We start from the raw sequence: 27,230 nt of genomic DNA on the forward strand, positions 1-27,230 counted from the left end.
GTTGCCAAGTTGACTAAATTAGCTGAAAGTTAGAAAACAGGTTACTTTAACATACCGTAATTTAATATTAGTAGTGATTGGGTTTTCAATGTAGAGGTCATAATAAAATCCTTATTCAAAGGTAATGTTAGCATGGTTAGTACTTATAGTTTCCTGATTTTTCTAGAAACACAAATTTATCCAAATTAATGTTTTTAAATTTAGCTAACCAAAAGTCACATTACAACAAACAAGATTGAATAGTCAAATGAAAAATGCATTCAATTTTTATGCAGAAGTTGATTACATTTCAGACCAAAGTTAATATTTTTCAATGAATGAATTCATGAAAAAGAAAGCTGCGCAACATAACATGTTCAGTTTCAGCTACCCATACAGAAAAATGCCTAGAGTTGTTAGCATTAAAATTATAAATAGATATAAAACTGCATTTACCTGTTTCATCTGTTGTGTGCAGTCATGACCAGCATAATTATGTTCATCAATTTATTTTTGCAATCCTGGGGTTATTTATAATCACGAGCCACGAAATGTGATACCCGTAGGTTACGTCCTGTAACTTGATTTGATATTGCTAAACAAACATACATCTATAGGAAATGAGTGTATTTACCAAAACAAAATATTCTTTTAATATTCATGCATTTCAATCTAGCCTTTAGGTCAGGGTTGGGCAACTTTTGTCAACTCAGTGGGCACAAAATACATTCCTATGTAGATTTAAAACTTGCATTATCGTTTTTACTACAGTGGAGTAAATATTTTGCAATAATAATTCTAAACAAAACACATGAACTGTACTGTTTAGCAGAAAATTTTTCATGAGGTTTGTATTTCACACTTTTCATGATTAATTTCTGAACCATAAATTTAAAAGTGAGTGCAAATATTTTTTTAATATGTGGGTGTTTAAAACCTGTAATACAAGAAACCCCAAAACTGCTCAGAACAGTTAAAATCGCTAAAAAGTAATTCCACTATATTCCGTTAGTAGAGAACCATTAATTTTCAAGTTACAAAATCTCAATCCATAAAAGTTTTATTGGGTTTATATATATTGTTCTTGCATTTATTAAAATTTTAAAATTAAAGTTATGTTTCATATTGAAATAATGTATCTACCAATAATTTGATTTTATCTCATTATTTGTTTGTTGAATAGGAACCCAGTCAAGTAAGCAATCATACCCGGCACAGTATCCCACCCCTGGCTAAACCTAGAGGTGTTACTGTAGGGACTGCTGCTGAGAGAAGGAGACAGGTGAGGCTGAAGGGAATGGGCCATTCCATTTAAAATCCACACTATCCCTGTGGAAGATTTAGCTAAAGTCAACTGCAGAGGGAGTATATAGTTTCAAATCAAAAGACAGCTGGGTAACTTCCATTTGAAATACTCACTCCTGTTGTGGAAGATATGGGTAAAGCCATAATGCAGGGGTGTATGGGTTTCAAAATGATTAACTTTGACTAATTACTGTTGAAAAACTGAGACTCCCCTTGTGGAAGATATTTCCACAATCTTCCACAGGAGGAATGTGGATTTTGAATGGGCTAGCCCAATACTATGGTTTGTTAATTTAATGTCAAAAATGAAAGGTTAAATTATTAGAGCTATGAGTTATGGGTGATTGATAAGTTTGTGGCCTACGGTAGTCTAGAAGGAGATGAGTTTTACAGTTTTGATGGATATTTTGTGAAGTTCTGTGCCACAAACTTATTAATCACCCCTCAAATTATGAAAAAAGCTATCTAAAATGTGTATGTAGTGCCGTTACAGACACTAGGATCCACAACATGCGCATCTATCAGGGACACAGTTCAATAACCCCAATCCATTTGTACATTCATTGAATGACATTTGAAAATTTGGGTACAAAAACTCATACTCTATTGACAATTTGGGTACAAAAACTCATACTCTACAACATGAGGTCAAATTTTACACTATGATCGTTTAATTGACGTTATTGAACTATGCCATTAGGTTGAGGTCATTGTGGACCATAGTGAGAAGATCATTGTGCTTCACAGAAAGCTACTGGCCAATTTGGCCCAAGACACACCTTTCTTGTATTAAACTATGTAGCACTATTCAGGGATGCATCTCTATTATTATACAGGTGTACAGCCCTTTAAAGTCTCTGTTCACACCACTCTGTTGTACATTTGTCAACATTCTTGTGCATTGAAAATTACGCCCAAGGTGATACAAAATGGATTTTTGACGATTTCATGTCAACAACATCTCTCACCAACGACAAAACCAAATTGGATAACAAAAGCATTGGAAAGCTGGATATATTAGCCATAGTGTGGTATTACATGTGGTATTACTAACAATTGCATCAGACTATATGCACAACTTGTAGAGCAAATCAACAGAATAATTAAATAGTCATATGAGTGGTTTTTTAATGCCCTATGACCTACTTCAGTGCTTAAAGGTTGCTAAATATTTATATCAATAGTCTGTATCACCACTATTAAATATCACTTTTCAAGCTCACAGTATATCACTTTTCAAGTTTGCAGAGTATACTCAAACTTTCCATTCCATACTATTAAATAGTGTCACTAACCCAGTATGCATGTAAAGATAATACCAGAATGAGATGATACATCCCTGTATAAAAATCACGTCCTGTGACCTATATCAGTGCTACTGTTTGGTTTTATGACAACATTTGAACTTAAACTGAGACTGAAGAAAAAGTTGCCCAGATATGAATTAAATTTACCATTCTGTTTAGTGTAAATCAGCCAACCACAGTAATATAATGATCATCCCTCTTTGATATCCAATTGTAGGGCCGTAGCAAGCGGGGCGGCCGGGGATGCCATGGCTGCTGCACTTTTTGAGAAATTTGTTATGTTTTTCTTTATATTTATATTTTAATTCGGGCATCTATTTGTAATTTGGCCGCCCCACATTTGTGAAAGCCGCCCCACATTTTTCAACCTTGCTACGGCCCTGTCTATTTGCCACCAATCAAGTAACTCACATTCAACCAGGGGTATCTCATAATCCCTGATTCAACATAAAGGGGTTTAATAAAGAAACATTTATTTTCCAGAGTTTGTTTGGGGTAATTTGAATGCAAAAACTGAACCTTTCCTGGCAAAATCTGCTTTCTTGGGCAAAATTTAAGTAAAATGATTCAGACTAGTTTATGGGATATTTTTGATGGTTGGTGGAACTTTATGTCCAAACAAAATGGACAGTTGGACACCCCCATTAAACCTAGATAAAATTTCACTCTATTTGGACTTTAAACAGCTTAATTATTTTTGTATGAAACATCAAAGTCTACAATCCTATAACCTTAGTCAAAATTGATGGAACACTTGTTTATCTCCTGCCCCCCCCCCCTATCAGTATTGAATTATGACATTTTCACTAAAGGTATCCAACATTGATTGGTATAGGGAAGGATTCAGGGCCAGATAAAGTTATCAGGCTACCAGTAGGACAGGTCTTTCATAACAATGTATTGATAAAGTTTGCAAGTCATATTATACCAACTTCATAAATACAAGTATAGATATCGAAATCACATGAAGTGGTTTTTGCCACTGACCAAGATTTTAGATGCATGGTTGATAACAACCTTAACTTATCACATACTAACTTACCTCTCAATCTTGCTGTGCGTTATGTCATGTAGAATGATATTAATAGTCTGCATCACCACTGTCCAATTCTTATCACTTTTCAAGCTCCAGAGTACTAAAACTTTTCACCATTATTAAGTATCATCACTAACTCTCTATGCATGTATGAAGATCAGTTTTATATGTTTTCATATATCCCAACAAAGTCATAGGATTTTCCGGCGACCTACTTAATGCTTAATACTATACTTAATGCTATTGTGTGGTTTAATGACATTATAACTTCAATTGAGACTGAAAAAAAAGTTACCAAAATTTGTCACCATTCTGTATAGTGTTTGAGTGTTACTCATCAGCCAACCTCTGAAACAAACCTCACTCTAACCAAATGAAATGGGGTGTTGCTTTTACTTGTTTTGGGGGTTTTGCCTGTTGTTGGGGTTTTTTTCTGCCAGTAAAGTAACATTCAGCATCTGAAACACTGATCTTTAAGAAAGGTGGTAGGTTTTTGATCATGCTTAATTTGTTGGGGTAATTTTACATAACTAAATGTGAGTGCAAAACATGCTTTAGGGGGGAAATTGGGTAAATTTTCTTGTTGATGGGATACATTTTGTGACAGGTAGAACTTTATGTTTGACGCTGCCCTCATAGCCTCTCACTTACCCATCCAACCCCATGTACCCAACATAGATAAGCGGGAATGAAGTAGAGATTCAAGTTAAGAAGCTGCCAGGCTACAATTTGGGCAGGTCTTTTAAAACAATATATTTTCTTCCAAACTTCAAACATGACCCCATGCAGGGAAGATCAGCTCAAAGGCTGATCTATACCTTTCCGTGTATAAATAAAATTTGAATTGAATTGAAATTTTGTCACCAAGGTACAGGTTGAAAACAACCTTGATTTGTCCACACTCCACACTAACTTACCTCTCAATATTAACTTGCTGTGACTTATGTCATGTAGAATGATATTAACAGCCTGTATATACACCACTGTCCAATTCTATCACTTTTCAAGTTCACAGAGTATACTCACACATTCCATACTAACCTAGTAATATCATCACTAACCCAATCTAATGTCTATAAATCAAACATTTTCTGAAAAAACCCTAATAGCAGGATTTCCTGCCAAATCAGGAATCAGTATAACCATGGAATGTGTGAAACCAAATTTCAGGATGTCAGGTAACAAGGGTTTGGGTGATGATGTGATCCCAAGGATGTTGAGGTTATAGTCGATGAAATGGATATTGCTTGTACAGTAGCCAAAAAATGTAGCCCTATAAGTGCCAATATAGCCAACAATGGATCACCCTGTATGCCCAAAATCAGACCCTTACTTGCATGGTCTTATGCGCAGGATCCAACTAAACATATGTATGTATGGTACCGGTACATGTATGAAACATGGAATCATCCACACATGTATCAAATCTGTATATTTTGGTCCACTTTTAAATGACTTTGTTAAGAGCAGAATAAGGGGAGACATAGATTCATCAGCGACTGAATTTAAAATCTCTTGATACTTATGAACATACTTATGAACACTAAGATGTATTCTTTCAATTAAAACTAATAAAATACTTTTAAGTTTTAACACAATATTTTCTCTGGGTTTTTTTTTCTTGATTTAAAAATCATTATTTCACTATTTCCAACTCAAAAAAGTCACATGGCACAAGACAGCTCTTCATGCAACTTGGCAGGAAATATGAGTCAGGAATGTGAAATATTGTGATTATGTGCATGATTTGCATCGCGTAAAGAGGCGCAAATCTGAGTGTATATCCAACACAGTCAGGTCACATTTGGTGTGTTGTTAACTATAGCAAACGTGTGGAAACAAAACGAAGATTTGCAGTCAAAATGCCACTCAGATTTTTTAAATTTTGGTGCACTAAAACCAGACCTTTTGAATTCATAGGTGCAAAAAGATACAAATAAAGGCCATGCGACCATGCACCAGATGTGTACAGCTTAAGCATGAAAATCTGACGGTTTTAAAATGTAAGGGAATTTGGTGCCTAATTTTGACATTTTTTTACTAACACTTTAATCGCTTGTCAGTTTGTTGGTGTCTGTTTGTATTTCATAACCTTTTGCACATTCTTCACCATTTCACCTCATTAAATCATCATGCACATCTGTCTTTCTCTCTCTTCATTCTTAACCATATCACACAGCTAGGGCAAAGTAGTCTAGACTCCACCACAGATCATCATCTAGGGCATGGTTTACAAGGTACATCAGCTTATGGTGTCGGTACACTTGATCCGGACTTTATATCTAATACTTTGCTTTATGTTTATCATCACAAACCAACTCCTGCTCCTATTCCCCTTCCTTATACCCCACCTATGATCCTACGTCTTCCCATCCTCCGACCCAAGCAGCAACAGAGAGTGGAAGCTTTGAGGATACGTGAAGAGCCTAGAGGATTCAATCCATTACCAGTGAAGGTGAGTAGCTGAATTTTATTAAGGTAATGGAAATTAATTGTTGGTTTCTGATTGTCTGCCTGCATCACGGCCCGGCGGTGGTTAGTATGCTCTCGTGTAAAAATTGAGTCAGCTTGAAATTCATCTGGACAAGGAACTTACTGCTAATTGTCTTGTTTTAACTCGTACGAAAATCAGGGAGCTGATGTGGGCTGGGAAGGTCAATTGTGGAATGTTTAGGGGGTGCGCTTAGGTTGGAGGGGAAGGAGGAAAACAGTGACTGATTTTTCATTTTTTTGGTCGGTCTGGAAAGGGCAATAGAAACTTTTTTTAACACCTAATTTTGATGTGTCACCCCAGATTGCAATGCAGAGAAAGGTTTCTCATTGTAAAAGATGAGCATATGTTGATTGAGACTGAATTAGTAGGCTTTGTGACCCAAGAAAATTGGGTAGGGATCTTAGTTTGATCTTCATCAATTTGGAATTTATTGGTCAAACTATGAGATGGTGTTAAAAATGTGTATGCATGGTGTCAGATCAGGAACATAGACTTATTTATCAACTTACCGGTGAATATCGTACAGAGTGATGAAATCGGGATTTCTGTGAAAAGTTAACAATAATGTTCTATTGAAGGCACATCAGTGATTCATTTAAATCATAGAATAAAAATAAATAAAAAAATTATCTTTTTTGCATTTTATAACAAATGTAGGTGTGCTTACTCACTCTGTAAGAGATCAGATCAAAAGTAACCCTATGACTAGTATAATATATGTAAGATTTTGGTCAATGTTGAAGGCTTCTATCACATTTTATGTACCCATAGTTTGTTAGCACTGCCTTTTTCTCAATTTTTCATATCATATAGCAAAAATAACTAATGAAGTATTTCCGTAACTTTTAAACTAGCATGGCAGTAATCGTTTTAATTCTTCATAGAACTGGTTCCAGTTCTTTCGGCGCATAGCCGTGAAGCAGCTTTTGAGAACTGGTGGATTATGTAATGTCAGAGAGGGTCTGTCACGGTCCCCTCCGCACTGAACAAAGCCAATTCTACAGAGTTACACAGGTATCCGCTGGTAATCATCAATCCCATAATATATGAGTGGAAAGTCTTTAACCTTTGTGTCAGTGACCAATGGATTAACCATTTCGTTGTCATGACTTTTGATAAGCCAATCTGCAAGATTGTTTATGATTTCAGCATTTACGTTAGTATACGAACAACGCAAAGCAAATAACTCAAAAGAATTAAAAGATTTACTGTACAAATTGTATTTTGATCAATATATTTGATTCTCAATGCTGTCAAAGAATAATGAATACATCATTTATTTTGGCTTTCTTCTTTAAGCTTGATGCATGCTAAAATAAGACCAACGTTTTAAGTCAGTTTTGATACTTATTTTTAATCACAACAAATTCACAACAATGTTTTACCTACATGTAAATGTGTGTGTTTGTTTACCCAGTCGTTTCAGGTGGACACAAGCTTGGGTCCTGATGGTACCAGGCTCAAGCAAATTGCTCAAGATAAGCTTAAAAGCCTATTATAAGCATGTTGGCCTGTATGGAAAGAAAAGAAAGAATTGAAGAAAAATAACATTGAAAAGAAAGGCCACGCCCAAAAAATCAAGTGAACAATTTTACTCTTACCCTTTGGTTTGAGAAATAAGAAATTGGGAATTCTTATTTCATGACCCAATCCAGTGGTTCTGGTAATTATTTTTTTAGACATTTGTTTATGAAATTGAAATTACAGTGGTTCATATAATTACTTATGTGAAGTTTTTCTTTATAGATTTACATGTTTGATATTTAAATGGGTTTTTATGTATATATAGGAAAATTAACCTGTTATTTTTAACACCAACATACCTTATAATGACCATTTTTGTGTTATATCAGAAACCGACAAAGCCTAAAATCTCACGAAAATCGGAGCAACACATCAACAACTCTTCTGGCAAACATGCGTTAGATTATTCTGGCATTACAAGGTACGTAACACTATCCACGTAGACGAAAAATACCCTGCCAGGATTTATCTAATAATATTTAACTGGGAAAAACCTACAGACTGTAAATACATGTGTCAGTTCAAGAGTTCGGCTCATAATGTTGAGCACATGAATAATAATGCTGTGCCATTGAACATGTGAATGATAATGAGATACTTATATAAATAGCATGTGATTGGTTTTTTTTAGATCTGTGGGAATTTCCCATTTTTTTAAAGTTACTAACTGCATGTTGTCAGTTATGAAGGATTAAGGTTAGAACTTTGATGAATGGAATCACACACACAGATAAGGATAAAAACTAATATAAAGCAAATAGCAATATATGCAATATTGGCATAAAAAGATATGTTGTGCTGACTATTTTTTAAATAGCACAACTTTCCTACATAAAAGCTTTTATTTTACATGTATTTGTATTGTTGGTTTGAATTATTAGGTTTGCAAAAGGTGCAGTTATAATTTCATGGAAAAAAAATTTAAATCTTCTGTAAACTGAAAACAAAAATGTCCTTAAGGTTTTACACAGAGAGAGAGAGAGCACAATTTTGTGTTTGATATCACTACTTTAATAAAGAAATAATCAAATATGCCATTTGCTACATATGCAACTTACAATGGGTGTAATTTCTCTGGATTTTTCCAGATTTCCGGATTTTTGGCCACTGATTTCAGGATTTTTACCCTCTTTTGCTATACAAAAGTGTAGAAAATGCCATTTTCTGGATTTTTATCAGCAATTATCAGCTATATCAAGATTTGTTTTGACAAGTGCAACCACACCCCTGATTTTAATTCCTTCAGTATTTATCAATTTGAATGATGAAATATAGAATTATCGAAATGTCCAAATATTAATTAATGAATGCGGTGCAGTACTTATAATATTATGAAACTGTCACACTCTCTCTGCAATGGCCCGTTTCAAATGGGATACTTATAAGAGCAAATAACTAATTTATGGGTTTTTTTAATCTTATCATTCACTATGTGTACTCAAATCAAGTTGTATATTAAATAAAGTGAGATTTCAAAATGAATTTTCACATCTTTGGAAGCTTCTGATTTTCTTATTTAGAGTTAATTTTCCAAACATAAGAATAATAGGATATTATTTGTACACTGTTTATAGTGCCTTTTCACATGTTTATTGTGTATATCATTACATCTTTTATGTTCTTCCTTAGCAATCACAGGAAAACAGGTCGGAATTTTGTACCAGTTGCAAACAGTGGCGTAAAAAGGTTGGAAGATCTACGCAGTGAAACTGCTAGTATCACAACAATAAGTCAAGGCAGTGTTAAAAATGGACATGAGAGAGATAACATACCACATCATCCATCACCAGTATTGGACAAAACAAATAATAACAAGAACCTTATAGGTCTAGAGGATTGCTACAAGAAAATATGCAAGGTAGGGTTAAAAAAATACTGCTATAAAGCTAAAAAAATGGTTATGTCTCAAAGCCGCCGCGCATATTCATTTTTCTTAGCCGTTATGTAATTATGAAATTCTGAGACAAATTTGGAAGAAAAGTTACTTGATTTGGTACTCACATTGTTTAGATATAAAACAATTGACATTTGTACTTTAATTGTGTAAATCAACCACAAAATTTTGCTGTGTACTTTTGAACATTCGAAAATTACATCTGTATTCAAAATTCTTTTTAAAAAAATGCATTCCGCAGTCGTTTTTGAAACTGCCATGGGCTTTGAGACATAAGAAATTTTTTGTTTAGCCTATAGTAATATGTTCCAAAAGTGAGTGAAGAAGTTTACCAGGACTAATAGATTTATATTTGGTACTAGAATAAGGTAAAAAACTGGATAAAGTTTCCTTCTCCAAAGCACTGAGGTGGATCAATATAGTAATTACACAAATTACACAAATACACAAATAATGCAATTGCTTGAGAAAGGAAGGGGTCATTTGGTGAAACTGCCAGAAGGGCAAATAAAGAAAAATAACATAATTAGGAGAGGAGGAGTCATTGAATTCACAGTGCCCCTGAATTGAATTAGCAATGCAATTGCTTGAGAAAGAAAAAGGTCATTTGGTGAAACTGCCGGAAGCCCAAATATAGAAAAATAACATAATTAGGTTCTTTGCTATAAACTGGATTAGTAAATTGCAACAAGGTCCCAACATTGTTTAGAATGTTACAATCTTTGATGAGTTAACATACCTTATCACTTTGCATTGAAGCAGGCAATAACAATTACTTGTAAATAAGCCCAGGAATGTGTAAAGATGTATCAATACAGCAACACAATTGCTTGAGAAAGGAAAAATAACATAGTAGGGTTATTTGCTACAGACTGGACAAATAAACTGCAACAAGGTCCCAACATGAAACTGCCATGGGCTTTGAGACATAAGAATTTTTTTGTTTAGCCTAATATGTTCCAAAAGTGAGTGAAGAAGTTTTTTTGCTACATACTGGACAAATAAACTGCAACAAGGTCCCAACATTGTTAAAAATGTCTTTGATGAGGTAATATACCCTTATCACGTAGCACTGGATCAGGCAATAATAGTAAGAATGTTATAAGCTTGCTGGATAATTTGTAACAAAGCCCAGAAATGCATAAAGATAGATCAATATTGCAATGCAATTGCTGGAGAAAGGAAGGGGTCATTTGGTGAAACTGCCAGAAGAGCAAATAAAGAAAAATAAGGGCTCATATTGAAATTCCCTTACACAGGAAGGTGTGCGCCATCCTGCAGCTTTCCTATGCTAGCCTTCTTTTGTTAAAATCCTGGGCAGGGTGTATCACTGATGCATATAATCCATCCGTTTTATGACTGAGCTTTCCTGAGGCGCGTGCTTAGCGAGGGGAATCCTGCCTTCTTTCTGTGTGAAAACGTGGTAGGGTATTTCAATATGAGCCCTAACATAATCAGGTTTTGGTACAGACTGGACAAGTAAACTGCAACAAGGATAAGTTGATGAGTTATTTACCACTGGATTAAGCAGTAATTGTACGAATGTTATAAGCCTGCTGAATAATTTGTAACAAAGCCCAGGAATATGCAAAGTAGAATAAAAAGTGTTCTAGTATAATAGGTCCCGATGATAGAGTAAGAAGGGTAACTACCAAACCGATAACATCAGCAAACAAATAATGACATGATTCTTCTGGGACAAGGAAACATAGAAGGTAGAACAAATCCTGGCCATGATAGAGAATACAAACCACACCACCTATTGTCAAAAATTACACAATATTTTAATACTCTTTGCAGTTCATACAACATACCACATTATACACTGTTACGATAGAGTCCTGCAGGACAAGAATTTTGTCTTCCTCAACCTGATAATTCCCTGTGACATCCTGTCCCAAGTACTGTTGTTTTTACTTCTTTTACCCAGCCCTTTTGTGTGGACTGTAATGAACCATGATCAAGGTTGATAAACCCAAGTAACCACAACCCCTGCTATGTTTGGGCCAGTCTGGTGCGGTACAGGATTCAGGATGCCATGCAAGAGTCCAATTTGTAATAATTGATATTCTAAATGGCTTTTTGTATTTAGCTCAACTAACTCAACTGTTTTTAAATGTCAGCCAACAATGACATTTTTAGTAATATTTTTCTTTCTCTTTGCAGGGAAATTTATCAAATCTTCAAAATGTGATGAACAAGAAACAGGGTGTGAAGACCAGGACTAGGCTGATAAGTACACCATTAACAATAAGGTATGTACATCATTAGAAGTACCCACAGCAGCTGAAGGGAGTATCCCATTATGCTTTGCGGTACCATAATAGAACTGAATGTGCCATAGAAAACATACACAAAATACCTCACTTCAACTTTAAATAACTCACTTAAATCAGGGAAGCTTAGACTTTTGATTGCAAAAATATGACCCCTAAAGTATTGTGAAACTATCCATAGCTCTCAATATCTAAGCGGCTCTTGTTTATATTTTGTATACATTTGCTATGGAGCAAGCAGATATACTGCAATGCATGATGGGATACTCCTTTCAGCTGCTGTGGGAAGTACCTGACTTCTCAAATAAAAACAAATATGGCAGACCGTAGTGATAGCAAAATATTCCGGGCTGAACCACAGATTTTTGCAAAGCATTGTTTAATCTTTGTAATGATGTCAAACAAATTTAATTATCCATGTAAAATAAAAGCATACTTTTTGGCTTTTAGGTACTTTACATTAAAAAGTTCAAATTATGTACAAGTGGTGAGGACCTTTGAAGCAAGCTTTTACTTTGACTTATTAGCTTCTTTCTTCAAATTTGTACACCAATCAGTCAGTGCTACGAAATATGTCGACATCATGTTGATGTCAGGATTTGAATTATTCCGGCATGACAACAACAGCACATGGTGGGGATTGGGTATGGATAACTTTTAGAGGTATAAAGGGTAGGATCCTGATTTGGTAAAAAGGTGCCGTAAAAATAAAAAGGGTGGGGCCTAACCCCTCTGTATACAGTGTTAGTCTTATTATAACATTCCACTCATATCCTGCATTTTCTCCAATTAAGGAGTGTACATTATCTTAGAATCTGTAATCATCATACAGAAACATTTCAAGACAAGAGATGATAGTAACTCAGCTGAGATACATGGATCACTACAATAATCCTCTCACATTAAATGTTCATCCTTTTCATTTCTTCTCTGGCTCTACAGAAGTTTTCGTAACCCACAGAATCCACATCCTGTGGTACAGTATACAGATCCCAAATTGAGACCAAAGACAACAATAGCAGCTACTATAAACAGACCTCCAGTACCAGCACCTTATTATTACAACAGTAACAATTTGCCTAGAACAGCTGATGATGGCAGTAGCAGGGTTAAACTGACAAGAGAACAAGGTAAATTGAATATTGCGGAATTATTAAAAATGTCTGAATTAATTCCTAACATATATAAATTAAATCTCCTCATGGTCCGTTTGGAGGGATTGTGAAGCAGTTGGTCTTGTGTACAGAGAGTACTACCTTTACACAGTTATATCACAATCCGTTTCGAGAAGAGTAGGGTGTAGACCTTTGTCATTCTGGTTGGAATTCCTTAATATTAGGGTCTCCCACCTATTCAACCTGCCTGGTATTTGATGTCATGTAGCAATTAACAGCTGCATCATTTTGATATGGCTTCACATCTTTTTGGTTGAGATAATATAGATGTAGATAAATAACTTGAAGTAGAGAGTCTGCTGTTCTGAAGGTTTGCTTTTCTGATCACAACATTCTCCAGGCCAACTGCTGAATGCAACAGTCAATACATGGTAGATTGATCAATATGGAATAAACTGTAATTTGGTGTAATTTTCTTATCTCGAATTTAATATTCCCACATACAATAATAAATTTCCCACATATAATAAATTGCAAAATGCATTATGTGTTCTTTTTGGGGATGTGAAGGAATCCTGGTATTTTAAATTAGAATTGAATACTAAACAACAATGCTTGCTAAAGGTAAGGCTGATAAATAATACTGTGTGTATCTGGTAAACTGTTTAGCAGACAACATAATAAGCAAAAATCATGTCCTGAATGAAATCATTCTCTGTTTCATAATTTTCAAAAGATCTGGAAACTGGAAGGGTAAGATTTCAAACTTGTGCTGAGATATTTTGGTAGCCATTTTGTCTGCTTGCGCATTGATATGTAAAACTCTGTGATTGTTGTAGTGCTAATTATTTTGTATATTTAAATACCATATTTGCAGTAGACTTTGTTTTATGTAGCAATCATGGTATCCTCAAGCTAGATCAAGCCTGTCTAATGTCCCTACCCCATATCAAGCCTGTTCATGCCCCCCATCCCACATTTTATTGTCTATGCCCCACCCGTTATTGTTGTTTAGAAGTTACAGGTCTTTCAACTAATTTGTGTTAAAAAAAACTGTCCATCATGGAACACTTTGTTTGTGTGTAGCTTCTTTGGCATCAACACTTTCACACAGGGCGCAGCTGGAACCTTCAGTAGTACCAACCAATCACGCTACTGCAATAACATTATCAAGTAAACTGTGTCTTACATTGTGTATGCTACATATATGTGATGGGTATGTTTCATGATGGCCAGAAATTATTTGAAAGACCAGTAGTAGCCCTGCAGCCTACCTAATTTGATTGTTATTTAAGTTTGCTCACTTTTGGAGCTTAGCTTAGTTTTAGTACTTGTTTTTCACAAGATCTAGGTTACGTTTCTGCAATGCTGGCAATTAGTGCTGCTTACAAAGTTTGAATGTTGGTTGTTGGGCATTGGCTTAATTCATTGCAGTAATTTGGTCACACACTGGCTAGCTTCATTTAAAATTTTTGTTTTATTTTGTCACTAAGATCAAAATTTGCGCCTATTCACCAGCCTACATGTCTCATTCTTAGGTACTTTGTCCTGAGTCAGAACTACTCCTGACGAAAGCTTGACAATTCTAAACTTGTCTCACTTCGAACCCGCTAAAAACAAACTAATTGAAATATTTATATTTCTTAAACCAGCAGACACTCATTGTAGTCGTCATGGCAGCAGAGTTCTTGCTGCTCCTGGTGTTGGTGTAATCTCAGGCTCCACATTCAGAAAACGTAATAGCATTCCTACAGACAGCATTGATACAGAAGGACGCCCACCTAGCGGCATATCAGGAAGCAGACCGCCTTGCCGTAGAACCAATGCCAAGATTTATGACTCGGATGAAATGTATGCTCAAAGGGTAAGCAAGCTGATTGCACAACTGAGATTGGGCTATTCCATTTAAAATCCACACTACCCCTGAGGAAGATTTTGAAAATATCTTGCACAGGGGGAGTATGTTTTTCAAATGTAATTGGTCAGGGTTAATCATTTTGAAACCCATACTCCCTCTGTATTCTGGCTTTACCTATATCTTCCACAGGTGGAGTGAGTATTTCAAATAGAAGTTACTCAACTGCCTATTCTATTTGAAACTTATACTCCCTCTGTGGAAGGATTTAGCTAAATCTTCCATAGGGGTAGTGTGGATTTTAAATGGAATAGCCCATTAGGCTAAACAAATTGTATTGTCTTTAAAGCTCCAAATCAGGGTTGGTGGGTCGATTGTTTAAAACATACTTTGCCTAGACAATATTTAAAAAATGCAAGTTTCCCTGCAAAATATGACGGTAAATACCGGTACTGATTATTTAATGGTGCATAAATCACACTTGATATCGGCTGCTCAGTGCCAGAAGTGGGTAAGTGCAATAGCTCCCCTGTGAACATTTTGTAGTCAGTATATTGTACTCAGCTACACATGGCAGCTGCACATGGCAGCTATTGCACTTACCCACATCTTGCACTGAGAAGTCCATATATACACAATCTGGTCATAATGCAAATATGTAATGGAAAAAAGAGAAAATGCATTACTACTACTACTACTACTACTACTATAAAGTTCTTAGGGCGCAATTCGCAAAGAAATCATCGTTGCGCTTACAGTAAAAAACAATTACATAAGAAAACCAGTTCAGAATAAAACAGTTCAGAATAAATAAGTTTTGAGTCTCTGTTTGAAAAGAGTGACCGATGGCTAAAGTCTGATTTCTGTTGGTAATGAGTTCCAGCGCTTAACACCAGCTACAGGGAAACGAGCGATCACCGGCGACACTGATGGATCTATCAGCCAGGAGACGCGTGGTGTCATTACTTGATCTGAGAGTCCTTTGAGGAATATAAGGAGTCAGTTTGTTGGAGATGTACTTCTGAGCAAGTTTGTTTAGAGACTTGTAGATATACAGAAGAATTTTGAAACTGATGCGTTTATCAATGCTGAGCCAGTGGAGAGATGAGACTAATGGGTGAGCTTCGACTCGGACGCCCAACAGCAAAGATGACACGCAGCAGCGGAGTTCTGAAGTCTTTGGAGACGGCTTATGTCTTTTGCAGAGAGCTGAAGGAAAAGTGCGTTACAATAGTCAAGCCTGGAGAGTATCAGTACTCTTACTGCATGATGGCAGGTCTCTTGATTGATGTAACACCGGATACGCCATAAGTTCTTTATCTGGAAGAGCGTATTTCTACGGAGAATGTTAACATGAGCAGTAAGAGACATGTTGGAATCAAAGTGACAACCCAGGCTGCGAATGACAGAAGACAGATTGATAGTGGAGTCACCGATGGTGAGTTGAATGTTCTGTATGTCCAGGAGCTTGAGATTATGATTTGATGCAGCAATGAAAAACTCTGTCTTAGAGTCGTTGAGTTTAAGATAATTGGCGGTGAGGCAAATTTTTATGTCAGCAATGCAGCATGATATCTTGTTTAATGCCTTGATGATGTCGTCAGGATTACGCGGGTTAAAAGCAACATACAATTGCGAGTCATCAGCATACTGATGGTAATCGATGCCGTGTTTCCTCGCAATTTCAATGATGGGCTTGGAATATGTGGTGAACAAAAGAGGTCCGAGGACTGATCCTTGTGGTAGTCCAAAATCAGTGGTAACTGGGTCTGACATGGTGCCGTTTATGTTCACATGTGATGACCATCCTTTAAGATATGAGCCAATCACTCAAGGGCTGTCCCAGTTACAGCATATCATATTACAACTTTAAATCACATTATGTAGAACAATTTAAAACTGATTCACACAAGCAATAGTAAAATTTCACTTACGAGTGGAATTTTCGTGCCTCATCCGAGGTCACTTCTTCAGCACTGAGTTGGCGTAGTACTGGAAGACGTACCGCTACTCGGGACACATGATCTGGGCAATGAACCCAAACCACTTGACCCGAGTAACCTCTTGTAGGCGGCTGGTAGGGGGTGGCGTCCCTGATCTTTATTGAGGTCCAGTTCGGAGGCTGCGATGTACACCGCTTCCTTAACCCCTCGCTGAAACCACCTGGAATCGCTGTCCAACACCTTGACCTCTCCAGGGTCAAAGGAGTGTCTAGCCGATCTCATATGTCCTCCAACCGGCGAGGGCTCTCTTTTGTGTTGGGAAACCCTTTTTCCGAGAGCTCTTTCAGTCTCACCTATATATTGTGATGGACAGTCTTTACATTGGATTTGATAGATGGACCCCGTACGGTCCAGTGTCTTTACTTTGTCCTTGGGCGACACCACCATGCTCCTGAAGGTGTTCGAGGGTTTGACATGAACAGTTACACCAGCACTCCTGATTTTCCTGTTTATCGCTTCCGTCACGCCTTGAACATAGGGTAACGAGGCGTGACCTTTGGAGGGGTGTCACTCCCTGCGAGGTTTGGGGTCCCGTTTCCTACTGCTCGGCGCAGTCCAGGTCCATTTGGTGTATCCGCATATGGACAGTGACTTCTTGACATGATCAAGTTCTTTTTCAAGAAGAGTGTTGTCAGATGACAAAGTTTTTGCACGGTGAGTCAGAGTTCTAATCACTCCTAGCTTGTGTTCCAATGGCTGGTGACTGGAGACCAGCTTACCGTCAGGAGCACAAGTGATTAATGTGTCAAGCATCGCGAGTGCATTGTTGCTTTCAAGTTCAACCGTAAATGTGATAGATGGGTGTACAGAGTTCAGATGTTGAGTGAACGTATCTACCTCAGCTTTGTCCATAATCACCATAATGTTATCGACATAGCGCCCCAGTATTTGGGGGGGTTAGCACACGATTGAAGAGCCTTCTCTTCAAAGTTCTCCATGAAGAGATTCGCAATGATTGGGCTCACGGGGGAGCCCATCGCCGCACCCTTGCGTTGAACATAAAACTTGTTGTTGTAAACGAAGTAAGTGGTTTTAAGACAGGTGCTCAAAAGGTCAGTAACTTGCTGTGGGCTAAGATCAGTTCTGGACTCTAAGGTGGTGTCCGCTGTTAACAAGTGCTTAACAATCACTAAACTTTCATCCACCGGAACACACGTGAAGAGGGCTGTGACATCGAAGGACACAAGGCATTCATCGGGACTGAGAGTGAATTTAGACATCTTGTTGACTAAGTCCTCACTGTTCTGCAGATGTCTTTCAGATTTACCAACAAGGGGGGACAGGATGTTGGCCACAAATTTAGCTGTGTCATACATAATGGAACCGCGACGGTTTATGGACCTTAGGAAGGCCATAGAACTTGGGTACAACAGCCGTGGTGGGGTACAGCTGTCTGTACAACTTAAAGTCAATCCACTCCTCGTCTTTGAGGACTTAATGAGTTCATACGTGTTCTTATCAGCTAAAAGTTCATTGGCTTTGTCTTGGTACGAGGTTTTGTTCATAACCACAGTGGCCCTTCCCTTGTCGGCAGGGAGGATCATGATATTATTGTCAGATTTCAGATCACGAAGCGATGCTCTTTCCTCTTTGGAAATATTACTGTCAGGGACCTTCGCATGTTCTAAAATGTCCACACAATCAAGTCTCAATCGCGACGCCTCGTCCGAATCATGCCCTATCAATTTGGTCGCTGATTCAACACCGGTGATGAATTCGACTACCGGGATTTTGGATGGACTTACCGCGTAGTTGAGTCCCTTTTGAAGCACTGACAACTCCGAATCCGTTGACTTTATGTCACATTGACTTTATGTCTCTTCTTTTTTATCCAGGATGGCTTTAAAGTTCCTAGTGGTACTCCTGTTGCATCTCGCACTGATCTCACCAATGCAGACAATGGGGAATACATTGGTAGGTACACAGAGATATGGTTAACATATATTATCAGAATTTATGTTAGCCCTATTTAAGGTATTGGACTCATGGTGATTATTTCAATCTCGATATAAATTCAAGGGTCCATATGCACAAAACAAGTTATACCTGGTCTAATTATGGAGGTTAAACTTAAGGAGGGATCCCTTTAATCATTTATTTTTACCCTTTACACCTAGTAAAGTCCAAACATTAAAGTGCATCCATCTAATATTAAGTTACATGTAATTGCCCTTAACAGGATGTGCAATAATATAGAATAAGGTATGTTAATACTAAAAAGTTCCATCTCCATAGTTCTGATCTCCATTGTTAGACCAGTCTTTAGTTAAACCTGGTCTAATTAGTTTTGTACATACAGACCTAGGGTCCATATGCATAAAGCAGACCTGGTCTAAACAATGAGGTAAAACAAAGAGTGCCAACTTCACCATGCGTGCTTGTCATAACGGAGAGCAGAATAGTGCACTTCTGGATTATTTCACTATGAGCCGGGTAAATAATCCGGAGGTGCACTATTTTGCACTCCATGAATGACAAAAAACATGGTGAAGTGAAGTCGGTACTCTTTGTTGTACCTCATTGTTTAGACCAGGTCTAACTTGTTTTGTGCATTCCGGCCTTGGAGTTATCCTAGTGATCAACAAATCACATGTTGTATTTGAAGGAAATTAACAGGGCTGCTTATTGATTAAAAAGGAAAAGTTTGAGTTGAGACAGTAATCATGTATGTTTATTAGTATACCATAACATTCAGGCCAGTTATAGCAATTAGCTGTTGTGAATTGGTCGAATCGTGGAATCATGTGAATAGCAATGACCTCTGGCAAAAATTGTTGTTATTATGATGAAGTGGGCTTAACAAAGAATTCAAATATCACAATTACACTTTTGTAGGTCTTGTGGTTCTTGAGTTATGATGTGAAGAGTGTTGAAACAAAAGATCTTCATAAAATGACACATCTCAAGAACTACAAATACATTCAATTCATAAAAGTGCATGTTTTGCATTCCATACCATTCAAGGTGTAACTTTTCATCATTCTAATCTAGACAACGAAAAAATTTTTGGAGTTGAATGACCGTGACTGCTCCACACGCCTTAAGTAGCCATACCCAGTTCATAAAGGTGTGATCTCTCAACAATAAGCCATTCAGTATTATAGATAATGGTAAACTCTATGGATTCAAAAAAATTCCACATGATACTAAAATTCCAACTTCATATATGCCTGAAACCTAGTTTTATTAGCTGAGCTTGCATCATCAACAGTTAGCAGTAATATGATAGTTGGCAGTGACACAAAAGGTGTTATATATGGCATCACATATAAAAACAAGCATGTTATTCTTACTATTCTCAGAAACCCAATCTGAAGGAATTCTAAAGCAATCCTCACAAGTCGCTGTACCTCCTCCAAGTCCAGCCACCATTCATCGCATGAAAATCTCATCAGCAAACAAGAACAACAGCGGATCGGACTACGATTCTGAGATCGACACGAGGGACGGAGTAGAAAGCACCATATCATTACCCACCATTGGTACAAGACCAGGCACAAGAGCAACCGAACACAAGCTGGCAGATAGCGGTATTGAGGAGCAGGATGAGGGAGATGATGCGGATGGGAGGATGAAAGTATCTATTGTCATCTCAGTGGAAGACGAGATGGGAAGACATATTGATGTGGATATTGAAGATGAGGCTGGGCAGATTGAAGTTGAGAAAGCAGGTAAGGTGGCTGACAGAAACATTAAATTCAACTTGTGCTTCTTGTTTCTATGGTAGCCTAAGAATAGTATGGCGAGTTTAGGCTCAAAATGTGATATACGCAATGTGCTGTCTTTTGTTTATTTTAATCAACATTGGTATTTTATATGAGTTTACATACATATTTTCTATGACTTTTGATATTGTACTCACGGTAATTCCTGATTTTTTTGGATGAGACATAGCTAAATCCTAATCCTTTAGTTAGTACTAATAGGCAATAAAAGTTAAATTTTAATATTTTTGCAATTTTATGGAAAATTGGTCAAAAATATGCTATTTTGCATGTTTCCTTACAGTTGCAGTCACAAAATTCAAAGACTTTGGAACAAGTCTAAGTATTCAAAATCTTTAGTATAGACTATTGCTCAGAATTTTAATGTTATATTTAATTTTGATAAACTTTACAAAAGAGATTCAAAATATGTTTTTCAAAAAATAGAATGCATGATCAACCTGAAATTAGTCTTTGTACAAGTTTTTGGGCTTAATAGTTACACTCTAAAAATGCATGTTTTTGGCCCTTCTTTCCAAAATTTAACAAAACATATAAATTTTACTTTATTGCCAGGTAGAACTTACTAAAGGATTTGGATTTAGCTATGTTTCATTTGGCATAACAGTAATATTTCTTTTAGTCTAAAGAAATTTTTGTTGTATTTTTCTGGAATTGGGAGTAGTAGTGATTACAAAGCTGCATGTGATCAAATACCATTAAAATGCAAAAAAATGCACAAGGCAGCCTTTGGAAATATCCTGCTTTGCTTGAACAACTTCTTCTTCTTCTTCTTGTTGAATACTGGCCAACATCCCTTTGCGGAATCAAGCGGTCAGGGTGTTGCGCATGCAGATGGTGATTTAGTTGTTCTGGTTGGTTGCTTAGCTTTGGTATTGTTCAACTGCGTTTTTAAATTGGTTGGGGTCTGTTATTGCGACAAGTGCTTCAGGTAATAAGTTCCAGGCTTTTATAGTTCTGGGAAAGAAGGAATGCTTGTAACAGTCCTTTGATGCTGACAGTGGTGTATATGATCTGGAGTTGAAGTGCTGTGAGGATCGTTGGGTAGGCTGAAAGAGGGTTCCAACTGGTAAGGATAGGTGACCGTTGATTGCCTTGTGGAGAATGGTGAGACGCTAATGATTCCCATTTCAATTTCTCCAACATTGCTGCAACACAGCCTTTTGACCTGCTTTTGTAGTCCTTTAAGCAGAACCGAGCACCTCTCCTTTGTACGCCCTCCAACTTGTTTGTGAGAACTTGGGTGTATGGATCCCACACACTTGACAAATATTCGGTGAGTGGTCGAACCAAGGTTTTAAATGCTGTCTCTTTAATATGTTGTGGGCATTGGTACAGATTTCTTGAAATGAAGCCAAGGGTCCTATTTGCTGTTGCAGTGACGTTGTTAATATGCTTATTCCAAGTGAGGTTGCTGGTTATCAAAACTACAAGGTATGGGTGACTGTCAGTCTGCTGCAAGATTGACTCCCCCAGATCATATTGAAAATGCTTAACAGATCTTGCATGTGTGAGTCTCATCACAAAGCATTTTGGGGGATTGAAGTGCATCTGCCAGTCTTTTTCCCAAGAGACAAGTGTGTTTTTAAACACACTTAAAAGTCCTCCTGGAGGCATTTGGAATCAAACTCATTTTGGATTTCTCTGTATACAACACAGTCGTCTGTGAAAAGACGAACACTTGAATTAATGTTGTTGGGTAAATCATTGATGTATGCCAGGAACAATAGCGGCCCAAGCACCATGCCCTGAGGGACGGCCGAAACAACGTCGGTCCATGTCAAATGCTCACCACCGACGACGACCCTCTGGACACGATGCCTGAGGAAGCTAGTGATCCAGGCATGTGTTTTGTTATGAATGCTGTAGCATTAGAGTTTCTGTAAAAGGCGATTGTGAGGGACGACATCAAATGCCTTTGAGAAGTCCATTATTACCATATCAATTTGTGTTTTGTTGTTAAGTGAAAGAGCCAGGTCTTGAATGGTGAGAATGAGTTGGGATTCTGTGGAATGTTTACTTCTAAAACCATGCTGTTTGTCTGTGAGAATTGAATGGAAATCAAAGTGATGCATGATATTTGAATGAATTATATGCTCGAGGACTTTGCAGAATATGCTGGTTATCTCATATCTCTTCATATGAGATATGATCAAGCAATATGAGTAATTTGTTGTTGTCAATAACATGTCGTTATGATTACGGCATACTAGTAATGGCCAAATCCTAGAATTGTTGCAGTGGTAAAAAATTAGTAATGTCGCCCTCTGTTGACAGATAAAACAATACAAAAGCTTGATCACTTCTCACATCTATTTGAAAAACCTTAAGTGCACTTTTGAAAGGCTTTTGGTAGACAATTATAAATGAAAAATGGGTTTGCTTTGCAAAAGGCTTGTTTTGCTTGATCCTTTCACCTAGCTCTGTAAAATGAAGAAAATAAAGTATAATTATTATATAATCATACCAACTAGTTGTTAAGTTTGACCAACTTGGCACAGTTTCTTTTGAAAATATTAGACATTTGCACAGACTTTATCAATCAGTTATTTTTGTTATGATGGGGACTGACAAAAATATTGACACTACAAGCTTTGAGAAAATCTGAAGATAGTCTGGTTATATTTAGAATGGTCAAAAACTGCATGGAAGGATGGTTTTATTGAGTCACAATCTAAAAACAAGATTATTATACCACACAAAGTATCCAGAGTACCACAAAATGGCACGCTTTGCTTGTACAGTGTGCAGCAAAACTATTCTTCATATTTTCCTCATATTTCTATTTTTCTTTCTTGCTGCTGCGTGTGCTCTCCTTGGCTACACAGCTACACCAGAAGAGAAACCAGTAATAGATGAAGTAGTCTCCAGTGGGTCTGTGTCAGAAGAAATTGCTGGTGCTGCACAGGTAAGGCTCCTATAAAACCTGCATGCTATCTTAAGCGTACAGATTAACTACTTGGAGCACAAAATGGTCAAGTTCATGGGCTACTTGGTTTAAAAAAAAGGGTTAATTGCTGGGGGTTAAACAAAGGTTCCAGACAGGTCTTGCAGTTAGCACTTTTATGTTACAAGTAGGCAATGTGAACAGCCATACAACTGGAAGTTCTCTGCATCTTTAAAAAAAAACTTGATCAGCTTAGAAGTGGACTAAATGTATTATTATTTTATTCATGTAGTGAAATAACTGAAATATTTGTGCATGTCTGAAATGTATGAGTCTGTTGATAGAAGCATTAAGGTCCGTTCATACTACCACTGCATTTGCGACGCGTTGCCTTGCGATGCGGTGTGTTGTCGTACTGCAAACTACTGCATTGCGATATCTCAATTAAGTTTAATACATTCTAACATGGAAATGCGACAAGTTGCAGCAAAAGTAATCGATATATCAGCATCGCAAAGCAATGCATAGCATATGCGGTGGTAGTATGAACGGACCTTTACACCTACAGATTGTCAGATTTGATACAATGCCGGGATTTCATATATTTAAATGGTTGGTGCTGATACTAGAAGATTTTTAGTAACAAGTATTTTTTATTAAAAACTAAAAATGTCATTTCTGAAAGAAAAATACTAAAAGTACGCTGTCGGTTATCACAGTACCGGTGTAGCCGGTTCCTGTGAGAGTGATCGAAGTCAGAGATACATCAGAAGAAAACTCGATCACTCGCACATTCTTGTGAATTCCTGTTGAGAAAACCTATCTACTTATTCAAAAAGAAAGTTTGTGATGGTTTTCATTTATCTAGGTTGTAACAACTTTTGAAGTATTTTCTATTCTACTGGACATGATGTTTATCGAGTTAGATTATAATTCAAAATGTCATAACAAAACAACTTTTGTGATTTGAGAGGTTTGTTTAAATGCATTTTGTTTTTCTGTTATGAAAGAGGTTTTTGCATAGAGAAATGAGGTAAAGTAAGGTAAACATGAAATAATGGTAACATCCATGTGCATGGATATTTGATTTGGGTGTTATAGATTTATTCAAAAACATTGTTTTATATCCCCAGGTTAAAGCAGCAGTTGATAAGAAATTGAAATCTATCTTTGTGAGTTAAATTCTTAGAAAAAAACACATCCACAAAAACAAACAAAGACACATCGTGACCATTTCGTTCAAGCATTTTACTGTAGCCTTTAGTTTCACACAAATACATGAATAAAGAGATTAATACATGTAGGCATTAGACATAGAAGATTTGGAGCTACCATGTCAACTTGTGTAGGCCATTGAAATTGTGCTCATTTAAACAATTTTATTGTTCCTTTCATTTATAAATGTTAAATTCAGCATTTTTTTTAATGCTACAAAATCTAATCAAAATTTTCACAGAATTCGCCCAGCTGACCAACCCAATAGTATCCATTTTCAAACACGTCACAACAAACTGATTCGTTGCGGGATGAGGATGTGATATATTTTGTGTCTGATTTACCTGGTTCGTGGCGTCAAAAATGAAACTGTATTACTTGCTTACTTGCATGTGACTGTTGCCAATTTAAATTTGATATAAATCTACTTTATCCTTGTTCTATCAAACTATTTATAACTAAACTGAAATGTTTGCCTGGACCTGGACTGAATTCAGCAGCATAGCAAGCTTTTTAGTGTGAGGGAGCAAAGCTAAATTTTTGTCCCAATTTTTCAACCCATTTTTAGTCATTGACACAAGACACAATTTCTGGGGGGGGGGACTTTCCCCCCTGGCTACGCCCACTGACTGAATTCTGTGGACTAAAGAAAAAATAACCCTACCCGACCTGTTGCTGGAATCCATTCCTGGGACCAGACTAACAAATAAGCAAAATAGCCTCCCCGGGCCTGCCTCCTGTCCAGTCTTTAGACCCAACAATGTTTGTAAGTAGTTCTGTGAGATGATGGGTAAGCTTTTGGCTGACAAAGACTTCATAGTACATTCATGAAAACTAACAAGTGAATCAAACATAAACATTACTAATTAACACACCTTGTGAAGAAGTCATTTAGCATACATTTTACAACTACAAGGTTATCATAAAAATGTTACTAATTATACTTGCATTATGTCAGTGTGTATTCCATTCAGGAAATAAAATGTTCTTTGTGTTTACAAATTATCATATTTATATTTACAAATGTGTCATTTGTTTTCATTGTGCTAATCTTTGTACTTTGTAATCAAATATGGGAAAAAAGAATTTCCCATGACCTCGATTTGTGATGTTATCAGTCTGCCAGATAAGTCTGGCCACTAAGGTGGGTGGGAGATATAAACTTTACCAGGAATCATTGTATGACTAGACTTGCTAAAACAATGATGTATTAATATGGGTATCAAAAGTTGTTTCACATTCAGTATGTTTTCAAATGTGCTTACCATCATTCCAACACATATATATTACTCAATGTTTGTATAAATATTCTAATAGAGGCCGTCAGCCTTTTCCGCGGGATCCGCCATCTTGTGGGTACTGCCGTTCTGTATATCATGCGTCAGACATTACGCCGCAGATTACGCGAAAGTCGCAGCGCGTGACACACTACTACAGTCAAGCGTTAACGCGGTGATCTTAGCAACAAGGCACTCCGTACCCACAAGATGGCGGCGTTGACGTCACAATGACTACCTCTATACCTAAAATTAACGGGAATACCTCGGTTATAGTGCTTTTACCTTTCTCAAGGCAGTGATGTCAGTACAAAATTAAGTAGTCAGAGCATTAAATCACACATTTTGGATCAAAGCGCTTGCGTACAGACACATCGTTTCAAGATGGTATGTAGATGCACACAGGAAATAATGACCTGCATACGTTGACATCACTGACCCGGGGAAGGCAAATAAGACTCTAGATTTTAGGAGCAAGGGTTGCCAATTGTTCATCTTCGTATCATGATGGATCGTTTTAGCTTTTATTCCCAATAATACTGTTGTGTAATAAGATCATGAAATGAACTTTATTGTAGGGATTAGAGATTTTGCTTGGACTCAATACATTTCAATCAGGGCATAATATAGCTGGTGTTGCATCACAAAATGCTTTATATTGTAGGTAAAATGCTAGGCATTTTAGTCTTTTATATGCTAATATCTCATATTTTTTTCACCTCAATTTTCCCATCTACAGGAGGCAGCCACTCAGAAGCAGTCTGAGTTACAGAGACTGATAGAAGAACATAATGAGTTGGTGTTACACATTGAGGAACTAGAGAAGATGAAGACAACATTCAGTGATGATGACCTATCTAGTAGCGATGATGAGTCACCAGCAGCAGATACCAAGCCCTCATCATAGAGAGATGATGACCTATTTAGTAGTGATGATGAGTCACCAGCAGATACCAAGCCCTCATCATAGAGAGATGATGACCTATTTAGTAGTGATGATGAGTCACCAGCAGATACCAAGCCCTCATCATAGAGAGATGATGACCTATTTAGTAGTGATGATGAGTCTCCGGCAGATACCAAGCCCTCTTCATAGAGATATGAAGAAGCAACATGATCATGGTGGGCAGAGGGTCATCAAAAGTGAAGTAAAAGACAGAGGTATATTTTCATGCATTCCTCACACCATAAAAACTGCTATTCACCGATCGCATGGTCATCAAAAGGAGATTCTACCCGCAAAGTGCGTGCTCTGTGTGCCTGTCAAATGTGTGCTTTAAGTACTGCGTACACAAAACAAAAGCCTTCTGTAGTGTTAATAGAAAAGCAGGAGAAACA

General features: G+C 37.1%; 1 protein-coding gene across 3 annotated transcripts in view; it reads left to right on the forward strand.

Moving 5' to 3' along the window:
• Window positions 1-26,855, forward strand: part of LOC140153120 (uncharacterized) — a 38,928-nt gene extending 12,073 nt beyond the window's left edge. For 2 of the 3 annotated variants that reach the window (XM_072175757.1, XM_072175758.1), the window contains exons 3-13: window positions 1,163-1,261; window positions 6,017-6,082; window positions 7,975-8,066; window positions 9,275-9,503; window positions 11,706-11,794; window positions 12,758-12,945; window positions 14,583-14,794; window positions 18,624-18,702; window positions 20,091-20,459; window positions 23,342-23,421; window positions 26,632-26,853. In XM_072175757.1, the coding sequence (XP_072031858.1) occupies window positions 1,163-1,261; window positions 6,017-6,082; window positions 7,975-8,066; window positions 9,275-9,503; window positions 11,706-11,794; window positions 12,758-12,945; window positions 14,583-14,794; window positions 18,624-18,702; window positions 20,091-20,459; window positions 23,342-23,421; window positions 26,632-26,799 (1,671 nt within the window). In that variant the 3' untranslated portion in view covers window positions 26,800-26,853. Of the gene's footprint in view, window positions 1-1,162; window positions 1,262-6,016; window positions 6,083-7,974; window positions 8,067-9,274; window positions 9,504-11,705; window positions 11,795-12,757; window positions 12,946-14,582; window positions 14,795-18,623; window positions 18,703-20,090; window positions 20,460-23,341; window positions 23,422-26,631 lie in introns of all 3 variants that reach the window. The other variant, XM_072175759.1, reaches the window with a different exon arrangement.
• The last annotated feature ends 375 nt before the right edge of the window (window positions 26,856-27,230 follow it).

The sequence above is a fragment of the Amphiura filiformis genome, chromosome 5, assembly GCF_039555335.1.
Source record: "Amphiura filiformis chromosome 5, Afil_fr2py, whole genome shotgun sequence".
Taxonomy (NCBI): Eukaryota; Metazoa; Echinodermata; class Ophiuroidea; order Amphilepidida; family Amphiuridae; genus Amphiura; species Amphiura filiformis.